Genomic DNA, 24,358 nt, shown 5'->3' with positions numbered 1-24,358 from the left:
TCCCAACACTTTGGGAGGCAGAGATGGGCAGATTGCTTGAGGAGTTCAAGACCAGCCTCGGTAACATGGCAAAACCCCATTTCAACAGAAAATACAAAAATTAGCCAGGTGTGTTGTTGCATGCCTGTAGTCCCAGCTACTAGAGAGGCTGAGGTAGGAGCATCGCTGGAGTACGGGAGATGGAAGCTGCAGTGAACTGAGACTGCACCACTGCACTCCCGTCTGGGTGACAGAGACCCTGTCTCAAAAAACAAACAAACCAACAAAAAAAACCCTCTCTCTCTCTCCCTTTCTTTCTCTCTCAACAGACTTTATTTTTTTAGGATAGTTTTAGGTTCACAGCAAAATTGAGCAAAAAGTACAGAGTTCTCATATACTCCCTGCCCCACTCCACCCACCCTACCATCAGCGTCCTACCCCAGAGGGGTGTGTTTATCACAGTCAGTCATGAACCTACCTTGACTCATTATGAGCGCTCTGAGTCTTTAGTTACGTTACTGCTCTCTTGGTGTTGTGCACTCTCTGGATTTCAACAAAGGTATGATGATATATAGCCACCATTATGGTATCATACAGAATAGTTTCCTTGCCCTATTTTGCTCTCTGTTTACCTATTTTGTATATCGGGATTCCACATAAGATTTCATTTTGAAAAAAGTTCTACACACTCCATTGTTGAAACCATCATTCCAAAGGTCGACATTTCCCCATCTCCACTTTTCATATCCGCCAGGACGCTCACTGTTTCATTCAGACATTTGATCTCCTCAGGCCACTTCCTGACAGACTTACTCTAACCGCCGTTTGTTTGGTAGCCTCAGTTGCCCCTTCACCGCCAACCTCTCGCCTCCTCCCAGGTGGAACCCGAGACCCGGGCGGTGATCCGGTGGATGCACTCCTTCAACTTTGTTCTTTCAGCCAATCTCCACGGAGGGGCGGTGGTGGCCAATTACCCGTATGACAAGTCCTTTGAGCACCGGGTCCGAGGGGTCCGCCGCACCGCCAACACCCCCACGCCTGACGACAAGCTTTTCCAGAAGGTATGTGGAGCGACAGCTTGTCCCGCCAGGGGAACTTGGGGCTCGGAAGATGAGCTTAAGGTCAGTAACAGACCCCTTTTCAGTGCGAGGGAGGCCACAGAAAATAATTGAAAATACTGCTTGCTTGTGAGGTGCTTACAGTCTAGTAAATGACATTTGGTTTTGAATAATAAGCCATAGATTCATAAAAAAGTAAATACAAAGAAAGCTTTAAAGTAATTACCACGATGCAGAAAATACTTAGGCTAATGATGAGCAAGAAATATGCCTGAAGACTAATAGCACAAGTGTCATTAAATGTGAATTCTGGGGGGTCTAAAGTAGAATTTTATGATAATATATCCATATTAATGAAAAATAGACTGTGATGGTATTAGGTGGGGCCTTAAAAAAAGAAAAATAGACTACATGAAAAAAGTTTAAATAACAGTTCAAAACAATAGAATAAAATCAATGTTAACATTAATTTTATATTAATATATAAAATGGTATAATATAATAAATTTGTAATTATTGGCCTAGTGCGGTGACTAACGCCTGTAATCCCAGCACTTTGGGAGGCTGAGGCGGACGGATTGCCTGAGGTCAGGAGTTCGAGACCAGCCTGCCCAACATGGTGAAACCCCGTCTCTACTAAAAATATAAAAATTAGCCGGGCACGGTGACAGGTGCCTGTAATCCCAGCTACTCGGGAGGCTGAGACAGGAGAATCACTTGAACCCGGGAGGTGGAGGTTGTGGTGAGCCAAGATTGCACCACTGCACTCCAGCCTGGACAACAAGAGTGAAACTCCATCTCAAAAAAAAAAAAGCACTAATATATTAATATATATCTATATAATATAAATGAACATCAATGATATTAAGTATTAATCATTAATGAACTACATGGTGAATAGCACATTGTTTTTTTCTCCAATGATCTCACTTTGTCCACTGTATAGTAAATAGTAATGAAGGAGAATTGTAGAGTTCAAATATATTCGTCTCCCTCCAACACACACACCTCACCCCCTAAATACACATTACTTTTTCTGGAGAAGTCTTGCCTTACTTACTCCTTGATTTATTTGACAAAATTCGGCTAGAAAATGGCACCAAAACAAGGAATCTTCAATATCATCTAGTGCGACTCCTGACTGCACAAGAGAAAACTCAGCCCCGAGATAGTGACAAAATCAGAATACAGATCTCCTAACTCTAGTCTACCACACATATACTCTCTTAGACACACAGTCACATTCACACACATGCATTCACACATACTCACCTACATACACACACTCATACACACACACATACACATGCTATCTCTATCCCTGATCCTATTTTCTTTCACTAAAGCAAATAATCCACTGTTTATGTACCCAGCAGGGCTTCTTGGCTTCACCCTAGTTGTGAGTAGGAGCATTGCCATTTGAGTTGGGAATCATCAAGGTCGTTTTCCGCCTGCTTTTCCTCTAGCTGGCCAAGGTCTACTCCTATGCACATGGATGGATGTACCAAGGTTGGAACTGTGGAGATTACTTTCCAGATGGCATCACCAATGGGGCTTCCTGGTATTCTCTCAGCAAGGGTAAGGGGAGTCCTGGGAACTGCTCAAGCTGAAGTGGAATAGTGCTCATTTCTCCTTCTAAATTCCCAGTTTTCCCAGGGAAACAATGGGAATAGCATGGAGTTTTACACTCAGGTTGAGATCTGGAAAATGGGGAAGTCTCAGGTTGACATTTAGTCATCATCTTGTGATTCTTTAAAACTAAGGTGGGGATGGCTGGGCACAGTGGCTCACGCCTGTTATTCCAGCACTTTGGGCGGCCGAGGCAGGTGGATCACGAGGTCAGGAGATCGAGACCATCCTGACTAACACGGTGAAACCCCGTCTCTACTGAAAATACAAAAGAATTAGCTGGGTGTGGTGGCGGGCGCTTATAGTCCCAGCTACTCAGGAGGCTGAGTCAGGAGAATGGCATGAACCCAGGAGGCAGAGTTTGCAGTGAGCCGAGATCCTGTCACTGCACTCCAGCCTGGGCGACAGAGCGAGACTCCGAGACTCCGTCTCAAAAGACAAAAACAAAAACAAAAACAAAAAAACTAAGGTAGGGCCACCTTTTGGTCCTGTAAAACTGGTGGTTTACACAGTAGGTTAGGGCATATAGTCACTTGTGGGATCTGAGAGTAGATTGGGTTGAAACCTGGCTTGCCCATTTACTAGTCATGTGGCTCTGGGATAATTACTTATTCTCTCTGTGCTTTCATTTCCTCATCTGTAATTAAGAATAATAAGGCCAGGCATGGTGACTCATGCCTATAATCCCAGCACCTTGGGAGGCCAAGAAGGGAGAATCTCTTGAGGCCAGTAGTTTGAGACCAGCCTAAGCATCATAGCAAGACCTCATCCCCCTACCAAAAAAAAAAAAAAAAAAAAAGCCAGGCAGAGTGGTGCACACGTGTAGTCCCAGCTAATGGGGAGGCTGAGGTGGGACCTGAGCCCAGGAGGTCAAGGCTGCAGTGCATTGAGCCAAGACTGCACCACTGTACTCCAGCCTGGACAACAGAGTGAGACTCAAAAAAAAAAAAAAAGAAAGTGAATACTTGCCTCATAATTTTAATATAAGTATTAAATAAAATAATACACATAAGGCATTTAGAAATGCCTGGCTTATAAATGTTGTAATTGTATTTTAAAAAGTAGCACAGATGTATGCCTCACATAGCAACAGATGAGCAGAGGATCTGGCCTGGGCACAACCAGTTCCCCTGAGATATGCTCCCTGGACCCTGACTGCCTGGCCCCAGCAAGCAGGGGTTTGCCATGGACACTGGCTATTGATAATGTAGGCTTCAAGAGCAGAAACCTCCACAAGAGACTTCTGTCCCTATCCCCTGGGCCTTCCCCGTGACCAGGGGTCAAAATAGAACCTTCGTTTATGAACTTTCACTGGATTGAAGGATAGAGAAGAGTCTGGAGCAAGAAGCTGGGTTCTTTTAGGAATCATTCTCTAGCATCTGTCTTTCCCCATCCCCTCAAATCTGACCTGGCCATGGCCCAGGCAGCAGATTGGTGAGAGCTGAGTTGGTGGCTGGTCCTGTGCAGAGTAGAAGAGGTGCAAAACTGAGGAGTCGCCATGTACTGGGAGGGTAGACTGGGGACAAAAACTTGCTTGAATACAAGGCACTGCTGGGCGCAATGGCTCATACCTGTAATCCTAGCACTTTGAGAGGCTGAGGTGGGAGGATGGCTTAAGGTGGGAGTTCGAGGCTACAGCGAGCTATAATCATGATGCTGCACTCCAGCCTGGGCAGCAGAGCAAGACCCTGTCTCTGAAAAATAAATAAATACACACATATATAATTTTACATCTTTTTAGTTACTTTCTTTAATTTGCATTAGGAAAGCAAAATATTTTTTGCCCTCCAAATTGAAAATAACCAATATACTTTTTCAAATTATGCTTGTTCTTTTTTTCTCTCTCTCCTCCCTCTCCCTCTCCATCCTCTGAGACAGCAAGGCCCATGCCTCCACTGAGAATCATTGCCCTAAATTAAGCTGGTACAATTCCAAGGTCATTACATTTATCAAATTGATTCTTCCAACAGTGTGGTCTCTTGATTAGCATATCAGCGTGAGCTGGGAACTTATTAGAAATGTACATTTCTAATAAGTTGCACCCCACCTCATACCTACTGAATCGGAAACTCTGGGGGTGAAGCCCAGCAAGCTGTATTTAGCCAGAAGGCTCGGCCTTCTAGGTGATAATAATGCATGGAGAGAACCAATTTACTTATTTATTTTACTCAAGCATTTTAAAATTTTTATGGATACATGTGAAGTGTATATATTTATGGGGTATATGTGATATTTTAATACAGGCATACAGTGTGTAATAATTACATCAGAGTAAATGAGATGTCCATCCCCTTAAGCATTCATTTCTTTGTGTTACCAACATTCTAATTGTACTCCCTCAGTTATTCAAAAGGTACAGCAAATTACTGCTAATGGTAGTCACCCTTTTGTGCTATCATTCATTCTTTCTATTTTTTGTATCTATTAACCATCCCCATTCTCCCCACCCCCACCATCCTTCCCAGCCTCGGGTAACCATCCTTCCTCTCTATTTTCATGAGTTCAAGTATTTAAATGTTTAGCTCCCACGAATGAGAAAGAACGTGCAAAATCTGTTTTTCTGTGCCTGGCTTCATCACTGTTTTTGCAAATGACAGGATCTTATTTTTTTTAATGACTGAATAGTGTAACCCTGCCACATTTTCTTTCTCCATTCATCTGCTAATGGACACTTAGCTTGCTTCCAAATCTTGGCTATTGTAAATAGTGCTGCAGCAAACATGAGAGTGCAGTTAACTCTTCAGTATACTGATTTCCTTTGTTTTGGGTATATACTCAGCAGTGGGATTGCTGAATCAACTGGTAGTTCTGTTTTTAGTTTTTTAAGGAACCTCTATACTGTTTGGAGAGAGCCAATTTAATAGGCTATAGTTATTATTCTTCAACTTTCCCCATTCTTTCTGTAACAGCTTGCTTGTACTCATCAGCTTAAAAAGTGATAATTTTTTTCATCTTTATTTATTTATTTATTTATTTTGAGATGGAGTCTCTCTGTCACCCAGGCTGGAGTGCAGTGGCTCCATCTCGGCTCATTGCAACCTCTGCCTCCCGGTTCAAACAATTCTCCTGCCTCAGCCTCCGGAGTAGCTGGGGCTACAGGGAACCACCACCACACCTGGCTAATTTTTGTCTTTTTAGTAGAGATGGGGCTTCACCACGTTGGTCAGGCTGTTCTCAAACTCCTGACCTCAAGTGATCTGCCCACCTCAGCCTCCCAAAGTGCTGGGATTACAGGCACCCTGCTTCATTTTTATTGTGGTAAAATATACATAACATAAAATTTACCATTGTAATAATTTTTAAGCATCTGATTCTGTATTATTAGGTACATTTGTAATGTTGTACAGTCACCACCAGCACTCATCTCCAGAACTCTTTTCAGCTTATAAAAGTGAAACTCTATATCCGTTAAACAATAACTACATTTCCCCTTACCCCAGCCCCTGGCAACCACCATTCTACTTTTTGTCTTTATGATTTTGACTGCTCTAAGTAGCTCATCTCAGTGGGATCATGCAATATTTGTCTTTTTGTGAATGCCTTATTTCACTTACCATCATGTCCTCAAAGTTCATCCGTGATATGGTGTTTGTCAGAATTTCCTTACTTTGAAGGCTAAACAATATTCCATTGTATGTTTATACCACATTTTGTTTCTCGTTTATCCACCGATGGACATTTGGGTGGCTTTCACATTTTAGCTATTGTGAATAATGGTGCTACAAACATGGATGTGCACATCTCTCTTTGAGACCCTGATTTCTGTTCTTTTGGATATATAAACCCAGAAGTGGAATTGTTGGACATAAGGTAGTTCTATTTTTAATGTTTTTGAGGAACTGCCATACTGTTTTCTGTAGAAAACACCACCCGTGCACAGGAGTTTCAGTTTCTCCACATCTTCACCAGCTCTTACTTTTTTTTTTTTTTTTTTTGATAGTAGCCATCTATCAAATAAGTGCAAAGTAGTGTCTCATGGTAGTTTGATTTGCATTTCTCTAATGATTAGTGATATTGAGCATCTTTTCATGTGCTTATTGGCCATTTGTATACCTTCTTTGGAGAAATGTCTATTCAAATCCTTTGCCCACTTAAAAAAATCAAGTTGTTTGGGTTTTTTTTGTTGTTGTTATTGTTATGTTTTACGAGTTCTCTATGTATTCTGAATATTATATCTTATCAGATGGATGAATCACAAATATTTTTCCCATTCCATGATGGTCTTTTTACTCTGTTGACATTGTATTTGTTTGTTTGTTTGTTTGATTCTGTCATCACCTGTTCTGTCCTAGAGATACTGTCTTTTGATGAACAAAATTTTTCCATTTTCATGAAGTCTCATCTGTGATTTTTTTTTTCTTTTGTTGCTTGTATCTTTGATTTCATATCCAGGAAATCATTGCCAAATTCAATGTCATGAAGCTTTTGCCCTATGTATTCTTCTAAGAGTTTTATAGTTTTGAGTCTTATGTTTAGGTCGCCGATCCATCTTGAGTTAATTTTTTATATGGTGTTAGATAAGGCTCCAACTTCATTCTTTTGCATTTGAATATCCAGTTTCTCCAGCACCATTTGTTGACATGACTGTCCTTTCCCCATTGAATGGTCTTGGCATTCTTGTCAAAAATCCTTTGACCATATATGCGAGGGTTTCTGGGCTGTCTTCCATTCCATTGATCTATATACCTGCCTTTATACCAGTACCACATTGTTTTGATTGCTGTAGCTTTGTAGTAAGTTTCAAAATCAGAAATTGTGAGTCTCTAGCTTTGTTCTTCTTTTTCAAGATTATTTTTGCTCTTCTGGGTTGCTTAAAATTCCATATGAATTTTAGGATGGGTTTTCTATTTTTGCAACAAACATCATTGGGATTTTGATAGGGATTGCATTGAATCTGTAGATCACTTTGGGTAGTATAGACATTTTTAAGTGGGTAATTTTTAACCCAAATGAAACTGTAATGAAAATAACCATCCTAATAATGAGAAACATATTAAAAAGTAATTGATTCAATTGAATAATGTAGAAGATCAGAACAAGCAAGTATTTTTTAGAAGAAGAAGAAAATGTAGCTGTCTTCTGCTTTTTCAGGAGTCTGTTTTTCTGGGATGGGCATTTTCAGATTAATATTGTATTCTTAGATAGGAGAAGGGATGTGAAAGCAAAATATTAATCACATTCCTGACCTCCCAGGTCTGAAGAACATTGTAGTTCAAGGAGAAAATCTGTTCTCTTAAAAACAGTCCATGTGCACAGTCAATAGTAAGGCACAGCTAATAAGCAGACTTTGGAAATGATAAAAGGGACAAGAAGTGAAATTCAGTCATGAAATGGAAAAAAACATAAAGGATGAAGATGACAAAAGGAACATTTAAGAAGAGAGGAAACTGCAGAGAGAGACGCATGTGAATTGGAAACTTGGGAAAAATTTTATGGAAGAAAGAAAGAAATAGAGGTCGAGAGGTAGAATAGATGTTGATGAAGAAAAGAAAAAAAAGGTAATGAAGGGGGTGCTGGATATTTCCAACACAAAGAAATGATAGATGTTTGGGAGGATGGATATTCTAATTAGCCTGATCTAATCACTGTACAGTTTATTGAAACGTCACTATGCTTGTCCCATGAATATGTACTTATTATTAGGTGATGTACATGAATATGTACACATTATGTGCCAATGAAATAAATAAAATTAAAAGGTAATTCCCAAATAAATAAAAACAGAAAATTTTAAAAAGAGAGAGAGAGATGAGATGGGGCATTGAGTGGGAACCTGGTTACAGGAATCTGCCACTGCCCTCTTTCCCTTAGGAATGCAAGACTTTAATTATCTCCATACCAACTGCTTTGAGATCACACTGGAACTGAGTTGTGACAAGTTTCCCCCGCAAGAGGAGTTACAGCGGGAGTGGCTGGGTAATCGGGAAGCCCTAATCCAGTTCCTGGAACAGGTAAAACCTCATTTGTTAACTCTCATGTTTGCAAAAAGAGAAGTGCTTCTCAATGGCAGACAAGGTGTTTCACAGGTTCAGGTCTGACTTTTGCTCTGACTCAGTCCAATAGATCTCGGCTGCTTCTTCCAATGAGATTTATTCATTCAACATTATTGAGCAGCTGAACACAGTGGTTCACACCTGTAATCCCAGCATTGTGGGAAGCTGAGATGGGAGGATCACTTGAGCTCAGGAGTTTGAGACCAGCCAGGGCAACATAGCTAGACCCCATGTCTACTAAAAAAAAAAAAAAATTAGCCAAGCATGGTGGCATGCTTCTGTAGACCCAGCTTCACAGGAGGATGAGGCAGGAGGATCGCTTGTCTTGTGCCGGGAGGTCAAGGTTGCAGTGAGCTGTGATCATGCCATTGTACTCCAGCCTGGGCAACAGAGCAAGATCCTTCTCAAAAAAATTATCAAGCACAACTATTTGTCAGAAACTGTACTATACGCTGTGAATTATGAATAAATAAGCAAATATCCCTGCCCATATGGAACTTACCTTCTAGTGAGGAGAGACAGGCAGTAAACAATAAGTTGTATAACATATTAAAAAAGAAATGCTATGAAGAAAGTCTTTCAGGGGGAGTGATATTTAAACAAAAATTTCAAGGAAGTGAGAGAGAAACATGCAGACATCTAGGGGTTAAAACGGTTCCTTGAAATGGACACAACTGCAAATACAAAACCAACGAAAAGAATATGAAAAGTGCTGAGTATCACTAATCATTAGGGAAATGCAAATTAAAACTACAGTGAGATTCCACCTCAAATTGGTTAGGATGGCTGCTATCAAAAAAACAGAAATTCACAAATGTTTGCAAGGATGTGGAGAAACTGGAACCCTTGTGCACCATCAATGGGAATGTAAAGTGGTACAGTCATTATAAAAAACAGCTAATGGCAATTCCTCAAGCAATCAGAATTCCTATGTGCTCCAGCAATGCCACTTTTGGGTATATATTCAAAAGAATGGAAATGAGGGCCTCAAAGAGATATTTGCACACCCATATTCATAACAGCATTATTTACAATAGCCAAAAAGTGGGAGCAACCCAGTGTTCATTGGTGGATTACTGTATAAATGAATGTGGTATATTCCGGTGGAATATTATACAGCCTTAAAAATGAAGGAAATTGTCATCAGGTGTGACTTATGCCTGTAATCCCAGCACTTTGGGAGGCTGAGATGGGCAGATCGCCTGAGTTTGGGAGTTTGAGACCAGCCTGACCACATTGGAGAAACCCTGTCTTTACTAAAAATACTAAATTAGCCGAGCGTGGTGGCACATGCCTGTAATCCCAGCTACTCGAGAGGCTGAGGCAGGAGAATCGCTTGAACCCGGGAGGTGGAGGTCGCAGTGAGCTGAGATGGCGCCATTGCACTCCAGCCTGGGCAATGAGAGCAAAACTCCATCTCAAAAAAAAGGAAGGAAATTCTGACACATGCCACAACATGGATGAATCTTGGGGACATTAGGCCAAGTGAAATTAGCCACCCATAAAAAGACAAACACTGTATTATTCCACTTATATGAGGTACTTGGAGTAGTCAAAATTATAGAGACGGAAAGTATTGATAGAATGGTGGTTGCCAGGGGCTGGGGGAGGGGATAATGGAGAATCATTGTTTAATGGATATGGGGTTTCAATTTTTTAAGATAAAAAGAGTTATGCAGATGGATGGTAGTGATGGTTGCACAACATTACAAATGGTTTTTTTTTTTTTTTAGACAGAGTCTCGCTCTGTCACCCAGACCGGAGTGCAATGGTGCAATCTAAGCCCACTGCAACCTCCACCTCCTGGGTTAAAGCAATTCTTCTGTCTCGGCCTCCTGAGTAGCTAGGATTACAGGCGCTCACCACCATACTTGGCTAATTTTTGTATTTTTAGTAGAGACGGGGTTTCGCCATGTTGGCCAGGCTGGTCTCAAACTCCTGACCTCAGGTGATCCGCCCACCTGGGCCTCCCAAAGTGCTGGGATTACAGGCCTGAGCCACTGCACCTAGCTAAATGTATTTAATAACACTGAACTATACACTTAAAATGGTAAATTTTATTTTATCACAGTCTGTCACAGGAAATAAAAAAAATTTAAAAAAAAGAAAAAGAAAAGAAAGCCAGGATACCAGTGTGGCTGGACTGATCTCAGAAGTAAGGGAGAGAAAAGGTGGTTGGAGATGGGATCAGAGAGCTAACAGGTAGCTTGACAGACAGACCATCACAAGAACTTTAGCTTTTCTCAGAGTGAGTTAGGTTTTGAGTAGGATGTGACATGATTTGAATTAGGCTTTAACAGGATCACTCTGACCACTCTAATTGTGAAGAGATTAATTGGGGCAGGGAGAGAGGCAAAGAGACCAGTTAAGGGACTATTACCATCATCTTTGTGAAGATAAAATGCAAAAACATACGAGAAAGGGCTTTCAGACTCTAAAACACCGTACAAATGTTTTATGATCATAACTATATACTTGTTCCTGCAGGTTCACCAGGGCATCAAGGGAATGGTGCATGATGAGAATTATAATAATCTCGCCAATGCTGTCATTTCTGTCAGTGGGATTAACCATGATGTCACTTCAGGTAGGTGGTCACTGCTTAGGGGGAGGAAGGAAGCGTTCACTCCCGCATCTTCTTCAGCATAATCAACGGGCCAGTTTGTAAGCCAGTGAAACTAGCAGGGGCGTCAAGGATGCTGGGAGTGGGGGCGGGGGAATGGAGGAAAGAAGGGCAATGAAAATGGAGACAGTAAATGAAGAGGCTGAATCAAACAACCAAGATGTTTTAATGGAAAATCTTTTGCTTCTGATGCAAGCAATCCCTGAGAGGTCAGGACCAGGAAAGACTGATGTAAATGTAACTTCTCCTCAGTATTCAGGAGTGGCTACCACATACAATTTTGTTAGGGGTATTTTCTGGGCTTAAGCCTGTTAATAGCTCACATACTGGTGTGAAATTGGATAGAAAGAGGACTGTAAAACAGATAGTTACCCTTGTGGCTGACTTGGCATTTCTCTACACCTCCAATGTGAAAGTTAGCAAGATTCTTTCCATCATAGGCTTACTGTGGGGCAAGATTGATGGTGGAGACGGATCTTAGAGCTACCTGGAACCTCCTAGAAGAGCACAGAATTTTATCACAGCAGAATGGTGTTGTAAGCTGACTCAGCCCAGCTTGATCATGCACAATTTGTAGGATTTTTTGTTTTATTTTGCTTTTAATGCATGACAGTAGCTACCAACGGTTATGGTTACAGGTAGATGAGATTTGCATAACTCCCCACCTTTTTTTCTTTTTTTGAAAAGGAGTCTCATTCTGCCATCCAGGCTAGAGGGCAGTGGTGTGATCTCACTGCAACCTCTGCCTCCTGAGCTCAAGCCATCCTCCTACCTCAGCCTCCAAAATAGCTGGGACTACAAGCATGCAACACCATGCCTGACTAATTTTTTGTGTTTTTTGTAGAGATGGGGTTTCACCATGTTGCCCAGGCTGGTTTCGAGCTCCTGGGCTCAAAAGCCTCCCAAAGTACTGGGGTTACAGGTGTGAGCCACCATACCCAGCCCTCCGCACAACCTTAATACTAGCAAGTCTCACCTGAATTTTACTACACTAACATTTATTACCTAGCAGCCATTTCACAGTTCCTACAATCTGTTTAAGCTGGATGAACTCTCAACTTTCTGTTCTTTAAAGTGATCTCAATGCATCTTACATGAAAGGTTCATTCAAAGCAAAAGTATTGTCTAAAGGCAGAATCCTGTAGCCTCACAGTGAAGTATCAGACAACCAGAGTCTGGACACAGGACTGTTTAGGAATCCAAACTCAGGAATCATCCTTTTTATTTGTTTTTTCTTTTTCCGTTTTTTACGGAAATGTTTCTGAGTCGTAGGAATCATTCTTATAAGCACAGCCTTCTTCAGGGCTTGCTAGATTCTTTCAAGCAAAGTGATGGGGTCTCACTTTGTTGCCCAAGCTGGTCTCAAACTCAAGCAATTCTTCTGCCTCAGCCTCCCAAATAGCTGGATTACAGGGTCTCACTCTATTGCCTGGGCTGCAGTGCAGTGGTGCAATCAGAGCTCACTGCAGCCTTGACCTTCCAGGCTCAGGTGATCCTCCCTTCTCAGCCTCCCAAGTAGCTGGAACTACAAATGCATACCACCATGCTCAGCTAATTTTTTTGTTTTTAATTTTTTTTACAGAGACAGAGTTTTTCCCTGTTGTCCAGGCTGGTCTCAAACTCCTGAGCTCAAGTGATCTGCCTGCCTCAGCCTTCCAAAGTGCTGGGATTCCGGAAGTGCACACCTGGCTTTTGCTAGATTCTTATGCTCTGTCCAAGCAAGTGTGGGAATGTCTCTAAAACAGTCTAGCCAATCAACATATATTGCTGGGCACAGTGGCTCACACCTGTAATTCCAACACTTTGGGAGGCCCAGGTGAGAGGAACACTTGAGGTCAGGAGTTCAAGACCAGCCTGGCCAACATAGTGAAACCCCTGTCTCTACTAAAACTACAAAAATTAGCTGGATGTGGCCAGGTGCGGTAGCTCACGCCTGTAATCCCAGCACTTTGGGAGGCTGAGGCGGGCGGATTGCCTGAGCTCAGGAGTTTACAACCAGCCTAGGCAACACAGTGAAACCCCATCTCTACTAAAATACAAAAAATTAGCCACGTATAGTGGCGTGTGCCTGTAGTCCCAGCTATTTGGGAGGCTGAGGCAGGAGAATCACTTGAACACAGGAGGTGGTGGTTGCAGTTAGCCGAGATCATGCCACTGGACTCCAGCCTGGGCAGAGTGAGACTCTATTTTAAAACAATAACAAAAACAAAACATATTAAACACCACTGATTTTTCCAGTAAGTGCCACTTTCACCTGCCATTGTGTTAATTAACAAATTATTAGGCTGGGCACAGTGGCTCATGCCTGTAATCCCAACACTTTGGGAGGCCAAGGCGGGTGGATCACCTAAGGTCAAGAGTTCAAGACCAGCCTGGCCAACGTGGTGAAACCCCGTCACTACTAAAAATACAAAAAATTAGCTGGGCATGGTGGTGGGCAACTGTAGTCCCACATACGCAGGAGGCTGAGGCAGGAGAATCGCTTAAACCCAGGAGGTGGAGGTTGCAGTGAGCCAAGATTGAGCCACTGTACTCCAGCCTGGGCTACAGAGCAAGACTCCATCTCAAAAAAAAAAAAAAAAAAAAAATTATTCATTTCACCAGTGAAAAAACCCATTGTAAACATTCATTATGTTACTTAGCAAAGCATCTAGTGTTGAGGAGAGAGAAAGCTAGCTGAAGCCCTCATAGGAGCTGCATCTGGAATGGGGCCTTTCTGATACAACACTCGCTCACCACTTCAGGATGCAAGTCCCCAATTAAGAAAACGACAATCCCTGGGGTGTCATTTCAACTATCCAACATGTGTACTTTGCTGAAGTATTTTAAAGTAAATTACAGGCATTTAATAGGGGACAGAAAAAGACTTCCTCATTATTTGTCTCAATGTTTATTGTATTTATTATTTCAAATATTCATTGCTATATACTTAAAAAAATGAATTTTAAAGTCACTGTCATAATTGAATCTAAAGGAATGGAAAGTCATTAGCCAAAATGCTCTTTCCCTGTTATGGAAAAACAGGTTTCTTTTGATTTTTATTTTTTCCCTTGCCATACTTTGGAAGGTGATAAAAGAAACTTTTTTGTTTTTTGAGACAGTCTTGCTCTGTCGCCCAGGCTGGAGCACAGTGATATGAGCCACTGCAACCAGCCCGATAGAAGCAATATTAAAAATAGGATTCTCACTGGGCACAATGGCACATGCCTGTAATCCCAGCACTTTGGGAGGCTGAGCTGGGAGGTTTGCTTGAGGTCAAGAGTTCAAGACCATGCTGGTCAACATAGCAAGACCACATCTCTACAAAAAATAAAAGTAATAAAATTAACCAGGCACAGTGGTGTGTGCCTATAGTCCTAGCTATTCAAAAGACTGAGGCAGGAAAATTGCTTGAGTCCGGGAGTTCAAGGTTGCAGCGAGCTATGATAGCACCACTGCACTCTAGCCTGGGCAACAGAGTGAGACCTTATCTCAAAAAAAAAGATAGGACTCTCAAAATTGTATACTTACTGGTCATGTAGTCCAGCCTTCCCATTGAATATACACCTATACAACACCACCAGCAGCTTTTTATCCAACCCAGGGCCACCATGTTCAGTGGTGCAGATTTTGCACTGTACATCTGCGTAGCCTTTCCAGGCTTCTGATCTAGTCCGTGCTTGTGTGCTCACAATTTCACAAAGCAGTCCATTCCTTTTTATGTAGCTCTGTTTCTCTCAACAGGTTTGTTTCTTTTATTTATTTATTTGAGACAGAATCTGGCTCTGTCACTGAGGTTGGAGTGCAGTGGCGTGATCTCGGCTCACTGCAGCCTCCACCTCCCACCTTTCAGCAATTATCCTGCCTCAGCATCCCAACTAGCTGGGACTACAGGCATGTGCCACCACGTCTGGCTAATTTTTGTATTTTTAGTAGAGACGGGGGTTTCACCATGTTGGCCAGGCTAGTCTCAAACTCCTGACTTCAGGTGATCCACCCACCTGGGCCTCCCAAAGTGCTGGGATTACAGGCATGAGCCACCACACCTGGCCTCAACAGGTTTTATTTCTGTCTAGCAAAATCTGCCTCCCTGCAACTTAAACCCATACTTCTTATTCTTATTTCTTTAGATAGACATCATTTCTTCACAGTGGCCTTTCAAATATCAAAACTGTGGGCTCATGGAGTTTCTTTATTAGGCAAAACATTCACAGACCTTTCACCCTTTCCTCTCTCCTAGTGATCCTTTACGGGAGATGAGTTTGTATTAAACTACAGGGTCTGGAATTACATTTAACATGTTTGGTGTAGAGCACAGTAAAACTCCTGCTTCCTAGGAGCTGAGGCCATACTCCTATTAAGATAGCCCACAAATGATTTAAATCTTCGCTAGTTTCATGCTATTAAGAAAAGCCAGGCTAGGCGCGGTGGCTCACGCTTGTAATCGCAGCACTTTGGGAGACTGAGGCAGGAGGATCACTTGAGCCCAGGAGTTTGAGACCAGCCTGGGCAACATAGTGAGAACCAGACTTTGTTTATTTATTTTAAAAAAGAAAAGACGGCTGGGCTCAGTGGCTCATGCCTGTAATCCCAGCACATTGGGAGGCCAAGGCTGGTCAATCACCTGAGGCCAGGAGTTCGAGAGCCGCCTGGCCAACATGGTGAAACCCCGTCTCTACTAAAAATATAAAAATTAGCTGGGTGTGGTGGTGCATGCCTGTAATCCCAGCTACTTGGGAGGCTGAGGCAGGAGAATGGCTTGAACCCGGGAGGTGGAGGTTGCAGTGAGCTGAGATCACACCACTGCATTCCAGCCTGGGCAACAGAGTGACACAGTGAGACTCCATCTCAAAAAAAAAAAAAAAAAAAAAAAAGCCAATGGGCTCAGTGGCTCACGACTGTGATCCCAGCACTGGGAGGCTGAGGCAGGCAGATCACCTGAGGTCAGGAGTTCGTTATTAGCCTGGCCAACATGGTGAAACCCCATCTCTACTAAAAAGACAAAAATTGGCTGAGCATGGTGGCACGCACCTGTAATCCCAGCTACTTGGGAGGCTAAGACAGGAGAATTGCTTGAACCTGAGAGGCAGAGGTTGCAGCGAGCTCACATTGCGCCACTACACTCCAGCCTGGGTGACAGAGCGAGACACCGTCTCAATAAAAAGAAAAGCTAACTATCCAAACCAGGTCCAAATAAGGCAAACACGAAGCTGTAACCAATCTGGCTGTTTCTGTACCTCACTTCTGGTTTTTTTGTATTTTACTTTCCTTTTTCTATTCTTAAAGTCTCTCCAACTGTGCAGAGATAACTGAATTTGCTGTGATTCTGAGGGCCCAATTTGCACATTGCTTTTTCCTTCATCAATTAAACTTTGTTAAATTTAATAAAAATAATTTAAAAAAAAAAAAAAAAGCCAAGCTTGTAGTCAGTTAAAAACCCCAGCTTATTTGGGACAGGTTTTTAATCAGTGGACTGAGTTATATCCTTGTGACTTTCAGGTGACCATGGTGATTACTTCCGGCTGCTGCTTCCAGGTACCTACACTGTTAGTGCCACAGCACCTGGGTTTGACCCAGAGACAGTGACTGTGACCGTGGGTCCTGCGGAACCAACATTGGTGAGTTAGGCTGAGCTTGATGGTGCACTATAAAGATCACTTATACAGTCTATTTTGGAGGACAGTGTCCTGCTCTGTCACCCAGGCTGGAGTGCAGTGGTACCATCGTGGTTCACTGCAGCCTCGATCTCCCAGGCTGAAGCAGTCCTGGCATCTCAGCCTCCCAAGTAGCTGGGAGTGAGTATAAGTGCACACCACCATGCCCACCTACTTTTTCTACTTTTTGTAGAAAAAGGATTTCGTCATGTTACCCAGGCTGGTCGTGAACTCCTGGGCTCAAGTGATCTGCCTGCCTTAGCCTCCCAAAGTGCTGAGATTACAGGCATGAGCCACCGCCCTTGGCCCTTACAAAATCTTCAGTGATTATACAGCTCTCATCTTTGCCCAGCTTTCTTTTATGGTTTTTTAAAACATTAATTGCTCGCACATCCTAATTTTTGTTCTGTCACTCTCCTATTATATCTTTCCTCACTTCCTTTTGGCTTTTCCTCTTCTGTCTCACATAGCATAGTGATTCAAAGCACTGCCTACTTCTAAATTCAGCTCATTTGCCCACAGACCTTGGACAAATTACTTAATCTCTCTTGTTCTCAGTTTCATTCTCAGTTTTTTCTCAGTAAATTGGTGATGATAGTGCCTCCTTCACAAGAGGCTGAAATGAGAACATGCACATAAAGCCTTTAGTATGCAGGGGCCAAATCAACTCTCAAAAGGCAGATTAATTGGAGAAAAGCCATACCAATTTATTTTTATTTAATTTAATTAATTTATTTATTTTTGAGACGAGGTTTCACTCTTGTTGCCCAGGCTGGAGTACAATGGGGGCATGATCTCGGCTCTCCGCAACCTCTGCCTCCCAGGTTCAAGTGATTCTCCTGCCTCAGCCTCCTGAGTAGCAGGGATTACAGGCATGTGCCACCACGCCCAACTAATTTTTGTATTTTTTTTTTTTTTTTTTTTTTAGTAGAAATGGGGTTTCTCCATGTTGGTCAGGCTGGTCTCAAACTTCCGACCTCAGGTGATCTGCCCACCTCGGCCTCCCAAAGGGCTGGGATTATAGGCCTGAGCCACCACTCCTGGCCTGTGTTTTTTTTTTTTTTTTTTTTTGGAGCATACCAATTTGTTTAATGTGCATACACAGGAGCCTTCAGAACGAAGGCCCAAAGATACAGGGGAAATTGTCCACTTTTATGCATAGGTTCAACAAAGTAGGTACAGCTAGGTATAAATGCAATTGGACAAAAAGTATCAGCTAATGCTATGCACTGAGTGAAGAAATCCAGCAAGGCCTGTCTGTTCAGACTCTTCTGGGCTCTCTGACCATGTATTTCTTCCTTCTGGGTGTGGGTCAGTACCCTCTCTGAAAAGAGGGTCTTAGGACCTACAGTCAAACAAGGTAGGTCAGATATGTCCTCCTTCTCTTCCTCCTCCTCCTCCTCCTCCTCCTCCTCCTCCTTCTCCTTCTCCTTGACCTACAGTCAAATAAGGTAGGGTCTTATGACCTACAGTCAAACAAGATAGGTCAAATATGTCCTCCCCCTCCTCCTCCTCCTCTTCCTTCTCCTCTTCCTCCTCTTCTTCTTCTTTCATAGAGACAGGGAGTGGCTCTGTCTCTCAGGCTGTGCACTGGCACAATTATGGCTCACTACAGCCTCAGACTCAAGAGATCTTCTGCTTCATCTTCCTGATAGCTGGGACTACAGGCACATGCCACCATGCCCAGCTAATTTTTTTTTTTGAGACCGAGTCTCGCTTGTCGCCCAGGCTGGAGTGCAGTGGCTCAACCTCGGCTCACTGCAACCTCTGCCTCCTGGGTTCAAGCGATTCTCCTGCCTCAGCCTCCTGAATATCTGGGACTACAGGCATGTGCCACCACGTCCAGCTAATTTTTGTATTTTTAGTAGAGATGGGTTTTCACGTTGTTGGCCAGGCTGATCTTGAACTCCTGACCTCAGGTGATCCACCCTCCTCAGCCTCCCAAAGTGCTGAGATTATAGCCATGAGCCACCGCACCCGGCCTATTTTTGTTTTGTTTTTTTTTTGTAGAAACAGGGTTCTTTGTGTAGCCCAGGCTGGAGTCCAGTGGTAGTCATGGTTCACTGCAGCCTTGAACTCCTGGGCTCAAGAGATCCTCGCACCTCGGACTTCCAAAGCACTGGGATTACAGGCATGAGCCACTGTGCTCCCTTGGCCTAGACTCTGCTCGGCCTAAATCGGTTAATTTCTTTAAGACCAGTTTTTACAGAGAAAGGCAGCGGCGGGCTTGCATTCTTCTGTGCCACTGGTAAGAACTGCCACCAGAGGGCGCTCTATCATACCTTCTAGTGCTCCGTGGGCCCGGATCTTGCTTTCCACTCAAGGCCGCAAAGAGCCAGTAGCTACTCTTCAAGATTCAACTCTCCAGGGCTTTTTTTTACGGATAGGAAGAGAAGCAAAGAACTTCTTTGATTTTACAGCCTGGATATTTTCAGTTTTAGTTGTATTAAGATCTCAGAGCTAACGGAGCTCAGAGATCGTGGACACTAATCCTCAGATTTCTCAAATGAGGACAAAGTAATGAGGCAGTCCTATTTAACGGCCATCTACAGATCTCATTTCTCAAAAGTCAGCCTGTCCTAGGGCCGCCTCGCTCCTTCTGTACACAACCCTAGAGCTTACTAGGCCCTCCCACCGCCTTTCCCTATTAACACGATGCAGTCAAGTCAAGCTTGTCTTTTACTATTTATTGAATAAGTACTACGTATGACATGATATGAGAGCTTTCCAGCATTATCTCATTTAACCTTTACAACAACCCTGTGAGGTAGATGCAAGTATCCCCATTTATGGCTTACAGAAGATAAAAGAAACTTGTGTAATATCACGTAACAAGTGGTAGGAGTCAGGATTCGAACCTATATCAGGCTCTCTGGCTCCCTTCTTAGCCAATGTGTTACTGGAACTCATACTAAGTGTACATCCTGTGTTTGTAGTTCCTTATTGTACCACAAGGATCAGGGGAAATAACTATGCTTTAAGTGCTTTGAGAATTCCTCTGGAATTTCCAGATAGTTTCTTCCTCCATCCACTCCCCTAGTCCCATTTCCTAAATAATGTAAATTACTTCTCATTACTGTTGCAGGAAACAGAGAGTAAATCTTTCATTGTAGCTTATTAGCTGATCTGGGGTCCTCTTTCCCTTTTTTCTTGTTATATCCTAAAATTGAATGACTGGTAAGCAGCTACATATATAAGTTTTGCATTACCAGCAAGTCTGTCCAACGCCAAATTCAAACAACTGCACGTCCTCTTGAGTAACACACTCAATTTCAAAGAGTTTTGCCCCCTTTTTCATGTATTCTTTAAATAAATTAACATAACTCATCATTATGTCAAATATACTCAGAGAAGAAAAGATGTTTGTCATTTGGATACAATTTCCAGACACAATAACAACTAAAAATCCATTTATTGATCACAAAGGAGTCTATCTCCCTTCCCAGTCTAAAGCAGATATTCATCTGTCTGGGAAAGAAAAAAGGAAAAAAAGAGTGCCCAGGCGTGGTGGCTCATACCTGTAATCCCAGCACTTCGGGAGGCTGAGGCAGGCGGATCACTTGAGGTCAGGAATTCGAGACCAGCCTGGCCAACATGGCAAAGCCCTGTCTCTACTCAAAATATAAAAATTAGCCATGTGTGGTAGAGCATGCCTGTAATCCCAGCTACTTGGGAGGCTGAGACAGGAGAATTGCTTGAACCCAGGGGGTGGAGTTTGCAGTGAGCAGAGACTGCCACTGCATTCCAGCCTGGGTGACAGAGCAAGACTCTGTCTCAAAAAAAAAAAAAAAAGATTGTTTACTACAGGGTTTCCAGCTTTAAAATGTGTCAGTCGGGTGTGGTGACTCACACCTGTAATCTCAGCACTTTGGAAGGGCAAGGCTGGCAGATCACTTGAGCCCAGGAGTTTGAGACCAGCCTGGGCAATATGGTGAAATCCTGTCTCTACAAAACAATACAAAAGTTAGCCGGGCATGGTGTCATGCACATGTAGTGCCAGCTACTTGGGAGGCAGAGGTGGGAGGATCACTTGAACCCAGGAGATGGAGACTGCAGTGAGCCATGATTGCGCCATTGCACTCCAGCCTGGATGACAGAGTAAGACCTTATCTCAAAATAAAAATAAAAATAAAATTAAGTAAAATATCTTCCAGGGCCCAGTGTTCCCTTTGCTTTTCCCCAAGGCCTTCCACGTGTCACCACTCCTTTCCTTTTCTTCTGTCCTTGCCTCATTTTCTTGTCTCTCTTCTCTCTCATTTTTTCTGTCCTAGATTCCTATGTTACTGAATAGGAACTGATAAATAATACAGTACAGTTGGCTCTGATTCCCTCCTCCCCTCCTGGAGGAACTAGCAGAAAAATTGGCTATGGATTTTTGTGGAAGGGGCAGGAAATAACCCCACAGAGAGGCCTCTCAGTCAGGGGCATGTTTTTTAACTCCCAGCTGGCTTCAGGGGCTCAAGCTGTTCCAAGGGCGGGAAAGCCCAGGCCTGCCCCAGGGGAGTGTGGTTAGGACACTGTGCCACTCCCTCTCCTTCCTCTTCAGCCTGGGATAGTTCTACGGCTCTTCCACACCCAGAATGTCCCACATTTGTCAGTGAAAAGTATCTTTCCATCTGCGTGCCGTGGCCAGAAAAGAAGTTGCAATGTAGTGCTTGAAAGGATGCATTAACACACATGGAAATTTCCAGTTTAAGAATCCAAGCAGGGTGTGGTGGCATGTGCCTGTAGTCCCAGCTACTCAGGAGGCTGAGAGGCTGAGGCAGGAGGATCTTGAACCCAGGAGTTTGAGTCCAGCCTGGACAACATAACAAGACCTCATCTCTAAAATTAAAAAAAAAAAAAAAAAAGTAAAATAAATAAAAGAGTCCATACCAACACTCTTTATCATCTCTACTATCTATAAAGTCAAACACGTATGGCAGAAGGTTTAGTTCTGAAGCACGGTGACACTTACCGGCATGCCTGAGCATGGCACCTGTGAGTCACGCAGGCAGCATAAAGAAGATTATTACAGCACTGTCAGTCATGGCTCTTGTCCTAAGTGGCAGTATTGGTGAAATCATGATTTAATGTGTAGATATATTTTTATTTCTTTTCTTTACTTTTTTTTTTTTTTTTTGAGATGGAGTCTCACTCTGTCACCCAAGCTGGAGTGCAGTGGCATGATCTTGGCTCTCTGCAACCTCTGCCTCCCGAGTTCAAGCAATTCTCCTGCCTCAGCCTCTCGAGTAGCCGGAACTATAGGTGTGCGCCACCAGCCCAGCTAATTTTTGTGTTTTCGGTAGAGGCAGAGTTTCACCACGTTGGCCAGGCTGGTCTCTAACTCCTGATCTCAAGTGATCTGCCCACCTCAGTCTCCCAAAGTGCAGGGATTACAGCCACCATGCCCAACCTAATTTTTTTTTTCTTTTTCTTTTTCTTTTTTTTTTTTTTGAGATGGAGTCTCACTGTCACGCAGGCTGGAGTGCAATGGCAAGATCTCAGCTCACTGCAGCCTCCACCTCCCGGGTTCAAGCAATTCTACCGCCTCAGCCTCCTGAGTAGCTGGGATTATAGGTGTGCACCACCATGCCTGGCTAATTTCTTTGTGTTTTTAGTAGAGACAGGGTTTCACCATATTGGCCAGGGTGGTCTTGAACTTCTGACCTCAGGCGATCCACACCACCTCAGCCTCCCAAATTGCTGGGATTACAGGCATGAGCCACCACACCCAGCCCATTTTTTTCTAATACATATAAAATCAATGTATGTTAAGTTCATCCAATCACACTCTACCTGTCACCAGTGATTGCATACCAATTTGGGGGGAACATTAGGCAAGTCTCTGGGTCACTGCTATAATAATTCTCCCTAGTACCCAGCCTTCAGAAACCAGAACTATGGCAAAAGATGGTCCAAATGGATCTCCTAGCTTCTGCTCTTTTCCTTCCAGGTTCACTTCCACCTCAAAAGAAGCATCCCTCAAGTAAGCCCTGTGAGGAGAGCTCCCAGCAGAAGGCATGGAGTCAAAGCCAAAGTGCAGCCCCAGGCAGCCAGAAAGAAAGGAATGGAAATGAGGCAGCTCCAGAGAGGCCCTGCCTGAAACCCACAGTGCCAGGCAACCCTTCAGAAACGCTTTGCTCCTGCTCTCACATCAGATAAAGCGTTCTTTCTATTTTATTAACTGGGACATATTTAAATACAAATATATTCAGAACAGTTCAGAATGGTCTCTGTCTGTTCCAGGGGTAAACCATCTCTAGGTCATCATGAAAAGAATTAGGATCTATTGAAAGGTGATGTGGTGGCCGGGCATGGTGGCTCACATCTGTAATCCTAGCACTTTGGGAGGCCGAGGCGGGTGAATCACCTGAGGTCAAGAGTTCAGGACCAGCCTGGCCAGCATGGTGAAACCCCGTCTCTACTAAAAATACAAAAAATTAGCTGGATGTGGTGGCACGTGCCGGTAATCCCAGCTACTCAGGAGGCTGAGGCAGGAGAATCACTTGAACCTGGGGGGCAGAGGTTGCAGTGAGCTGAGATCGCACCGCTTCACTCCAGCCTGGGCAAAAGAGTGAAACTCTGTCTCAAAAAAAGAAAAAAAAAGAAAGAAAAGAAAGCTGATGTGGTAGTACATAAATCTAGCGGTGTTTGGTAAGGTTTTTCCATACCGAGAGTCTGGTTTAGGCTCCATGCCAGTCTACACTGCATCCAGAGACTGGTTCTGGCTGGTTGGCAGCTGCATCTCCAGAATTTAGCATAGAGTTTGCAACAGACTTAGTGCTCAGTGAAGATTTCTGAACCATGACTGAAATGCTGAAGTAAGTGATCCATCATCGATGTTGTTCCCATAGCAAAATTAGGTGACCAGTTCTTCTGAAATCCCAGAGGATCATTTCAGCAATAGCCAATAGCATCTTAATAAGAAAAGAATTTGACATGCAAATACCCAGTGACATGGCTACCCTTCTTCGTACATGGGCATTTAATAAATATGCATCTTTCAAAACATTTGCTGGATATGGAAATATAGTGCAGCTGCCCCGAGGCTCTGTCCCGGCTCTGTCCCCGGCACGACATAGCATTCTCCTCCTCTTTCAGTTCCCCAGGAAGAACCCGTTTGTACTAAAAGCATTATTGTGCAAAGTAGATGTTACTGAAGATTTTGAAGGGATGTGTAGTCTTTCATCACCTACCTTGCAGCACACAAGTTTACAAAGCCTCACTGGGCATGTGGGGGTTCCAGAGTCCCCTGTGGGAAGTGGTTTTTTGCCATACACCTCATTTCAGAGCTCAGCCTCAGTTAGGGCAGCCTCCAGTTTCCTCATCTACTCCCCTCCCCGCAGGACCTCTAATTAACACAGCCTTTTTCTTACCACTGAGAAATTGAACTCTGCTAAATAATTACAGCCATGTGCCACATAATAGTGTTTGGTTAACAATGGACGGCAGTATAATGGT

The 24,358-nt window shown here is 43.3% G+C and overlaps 1 protein-coding gene across 1 annotated transcript in view; it reads left to right on the top strand.

The window, feature by feature from the left end:
* CPN1 (carboxypeptidase N subunit 1) overlaps positions 1-23,234 on the top strand; it is a 38,367-nt gene extending 15,133 nt beyond the window's left edge. Inside the window, exons 4-9 of the mRNA XM_007963825.3 lie at positions 858-1,040; positions 2,504-2,615; positions 8,478-8,617; positions 11,147-11,246; positions 16,761-16,879; positions 22,851-23,234. Coding sequence (XP_007962016.1) covers positions 858-1,040; positions 2,504-2,615; positions 8,478-8,617; positions 11,147-11,246; positions 16,761-16,879; positions 22,851-23,000 — 804 coding nt within the window. The 3' untranslated portion in view covers positions 23,001-23,234. The remainder of the gene's footprint in view (positions 1-857; positions 1,041-2,503; positions 2,616-8,477; positions 8,618-11,146; positions 11,247-16,760; positions 16,880-22,850) is intronic.
* The last annotated feature ends 1,124 nt before the right edge of the window (positions 23,235-24,358 follow it).

Source organism: Chlorocebus sabaeus, chromosome 9 (assembly GCF_047675955.1).
Source record: "Chlorocebus sabaeus isolate Y175 chromosome 9, mChlSab1.0.hap1, whole genome shotgun sequence".
NCBI classification, from domain to species: domain Eukaryota; kingdom Metazoa; phylum Chordata; class Mammalia; order Primates; family Cercopithecidae; genus Chlorocebus; species Chlorocebus sabaeus.
This window is presented reverse-complemented; position numbering and strand designations above follow the sequence as displayed.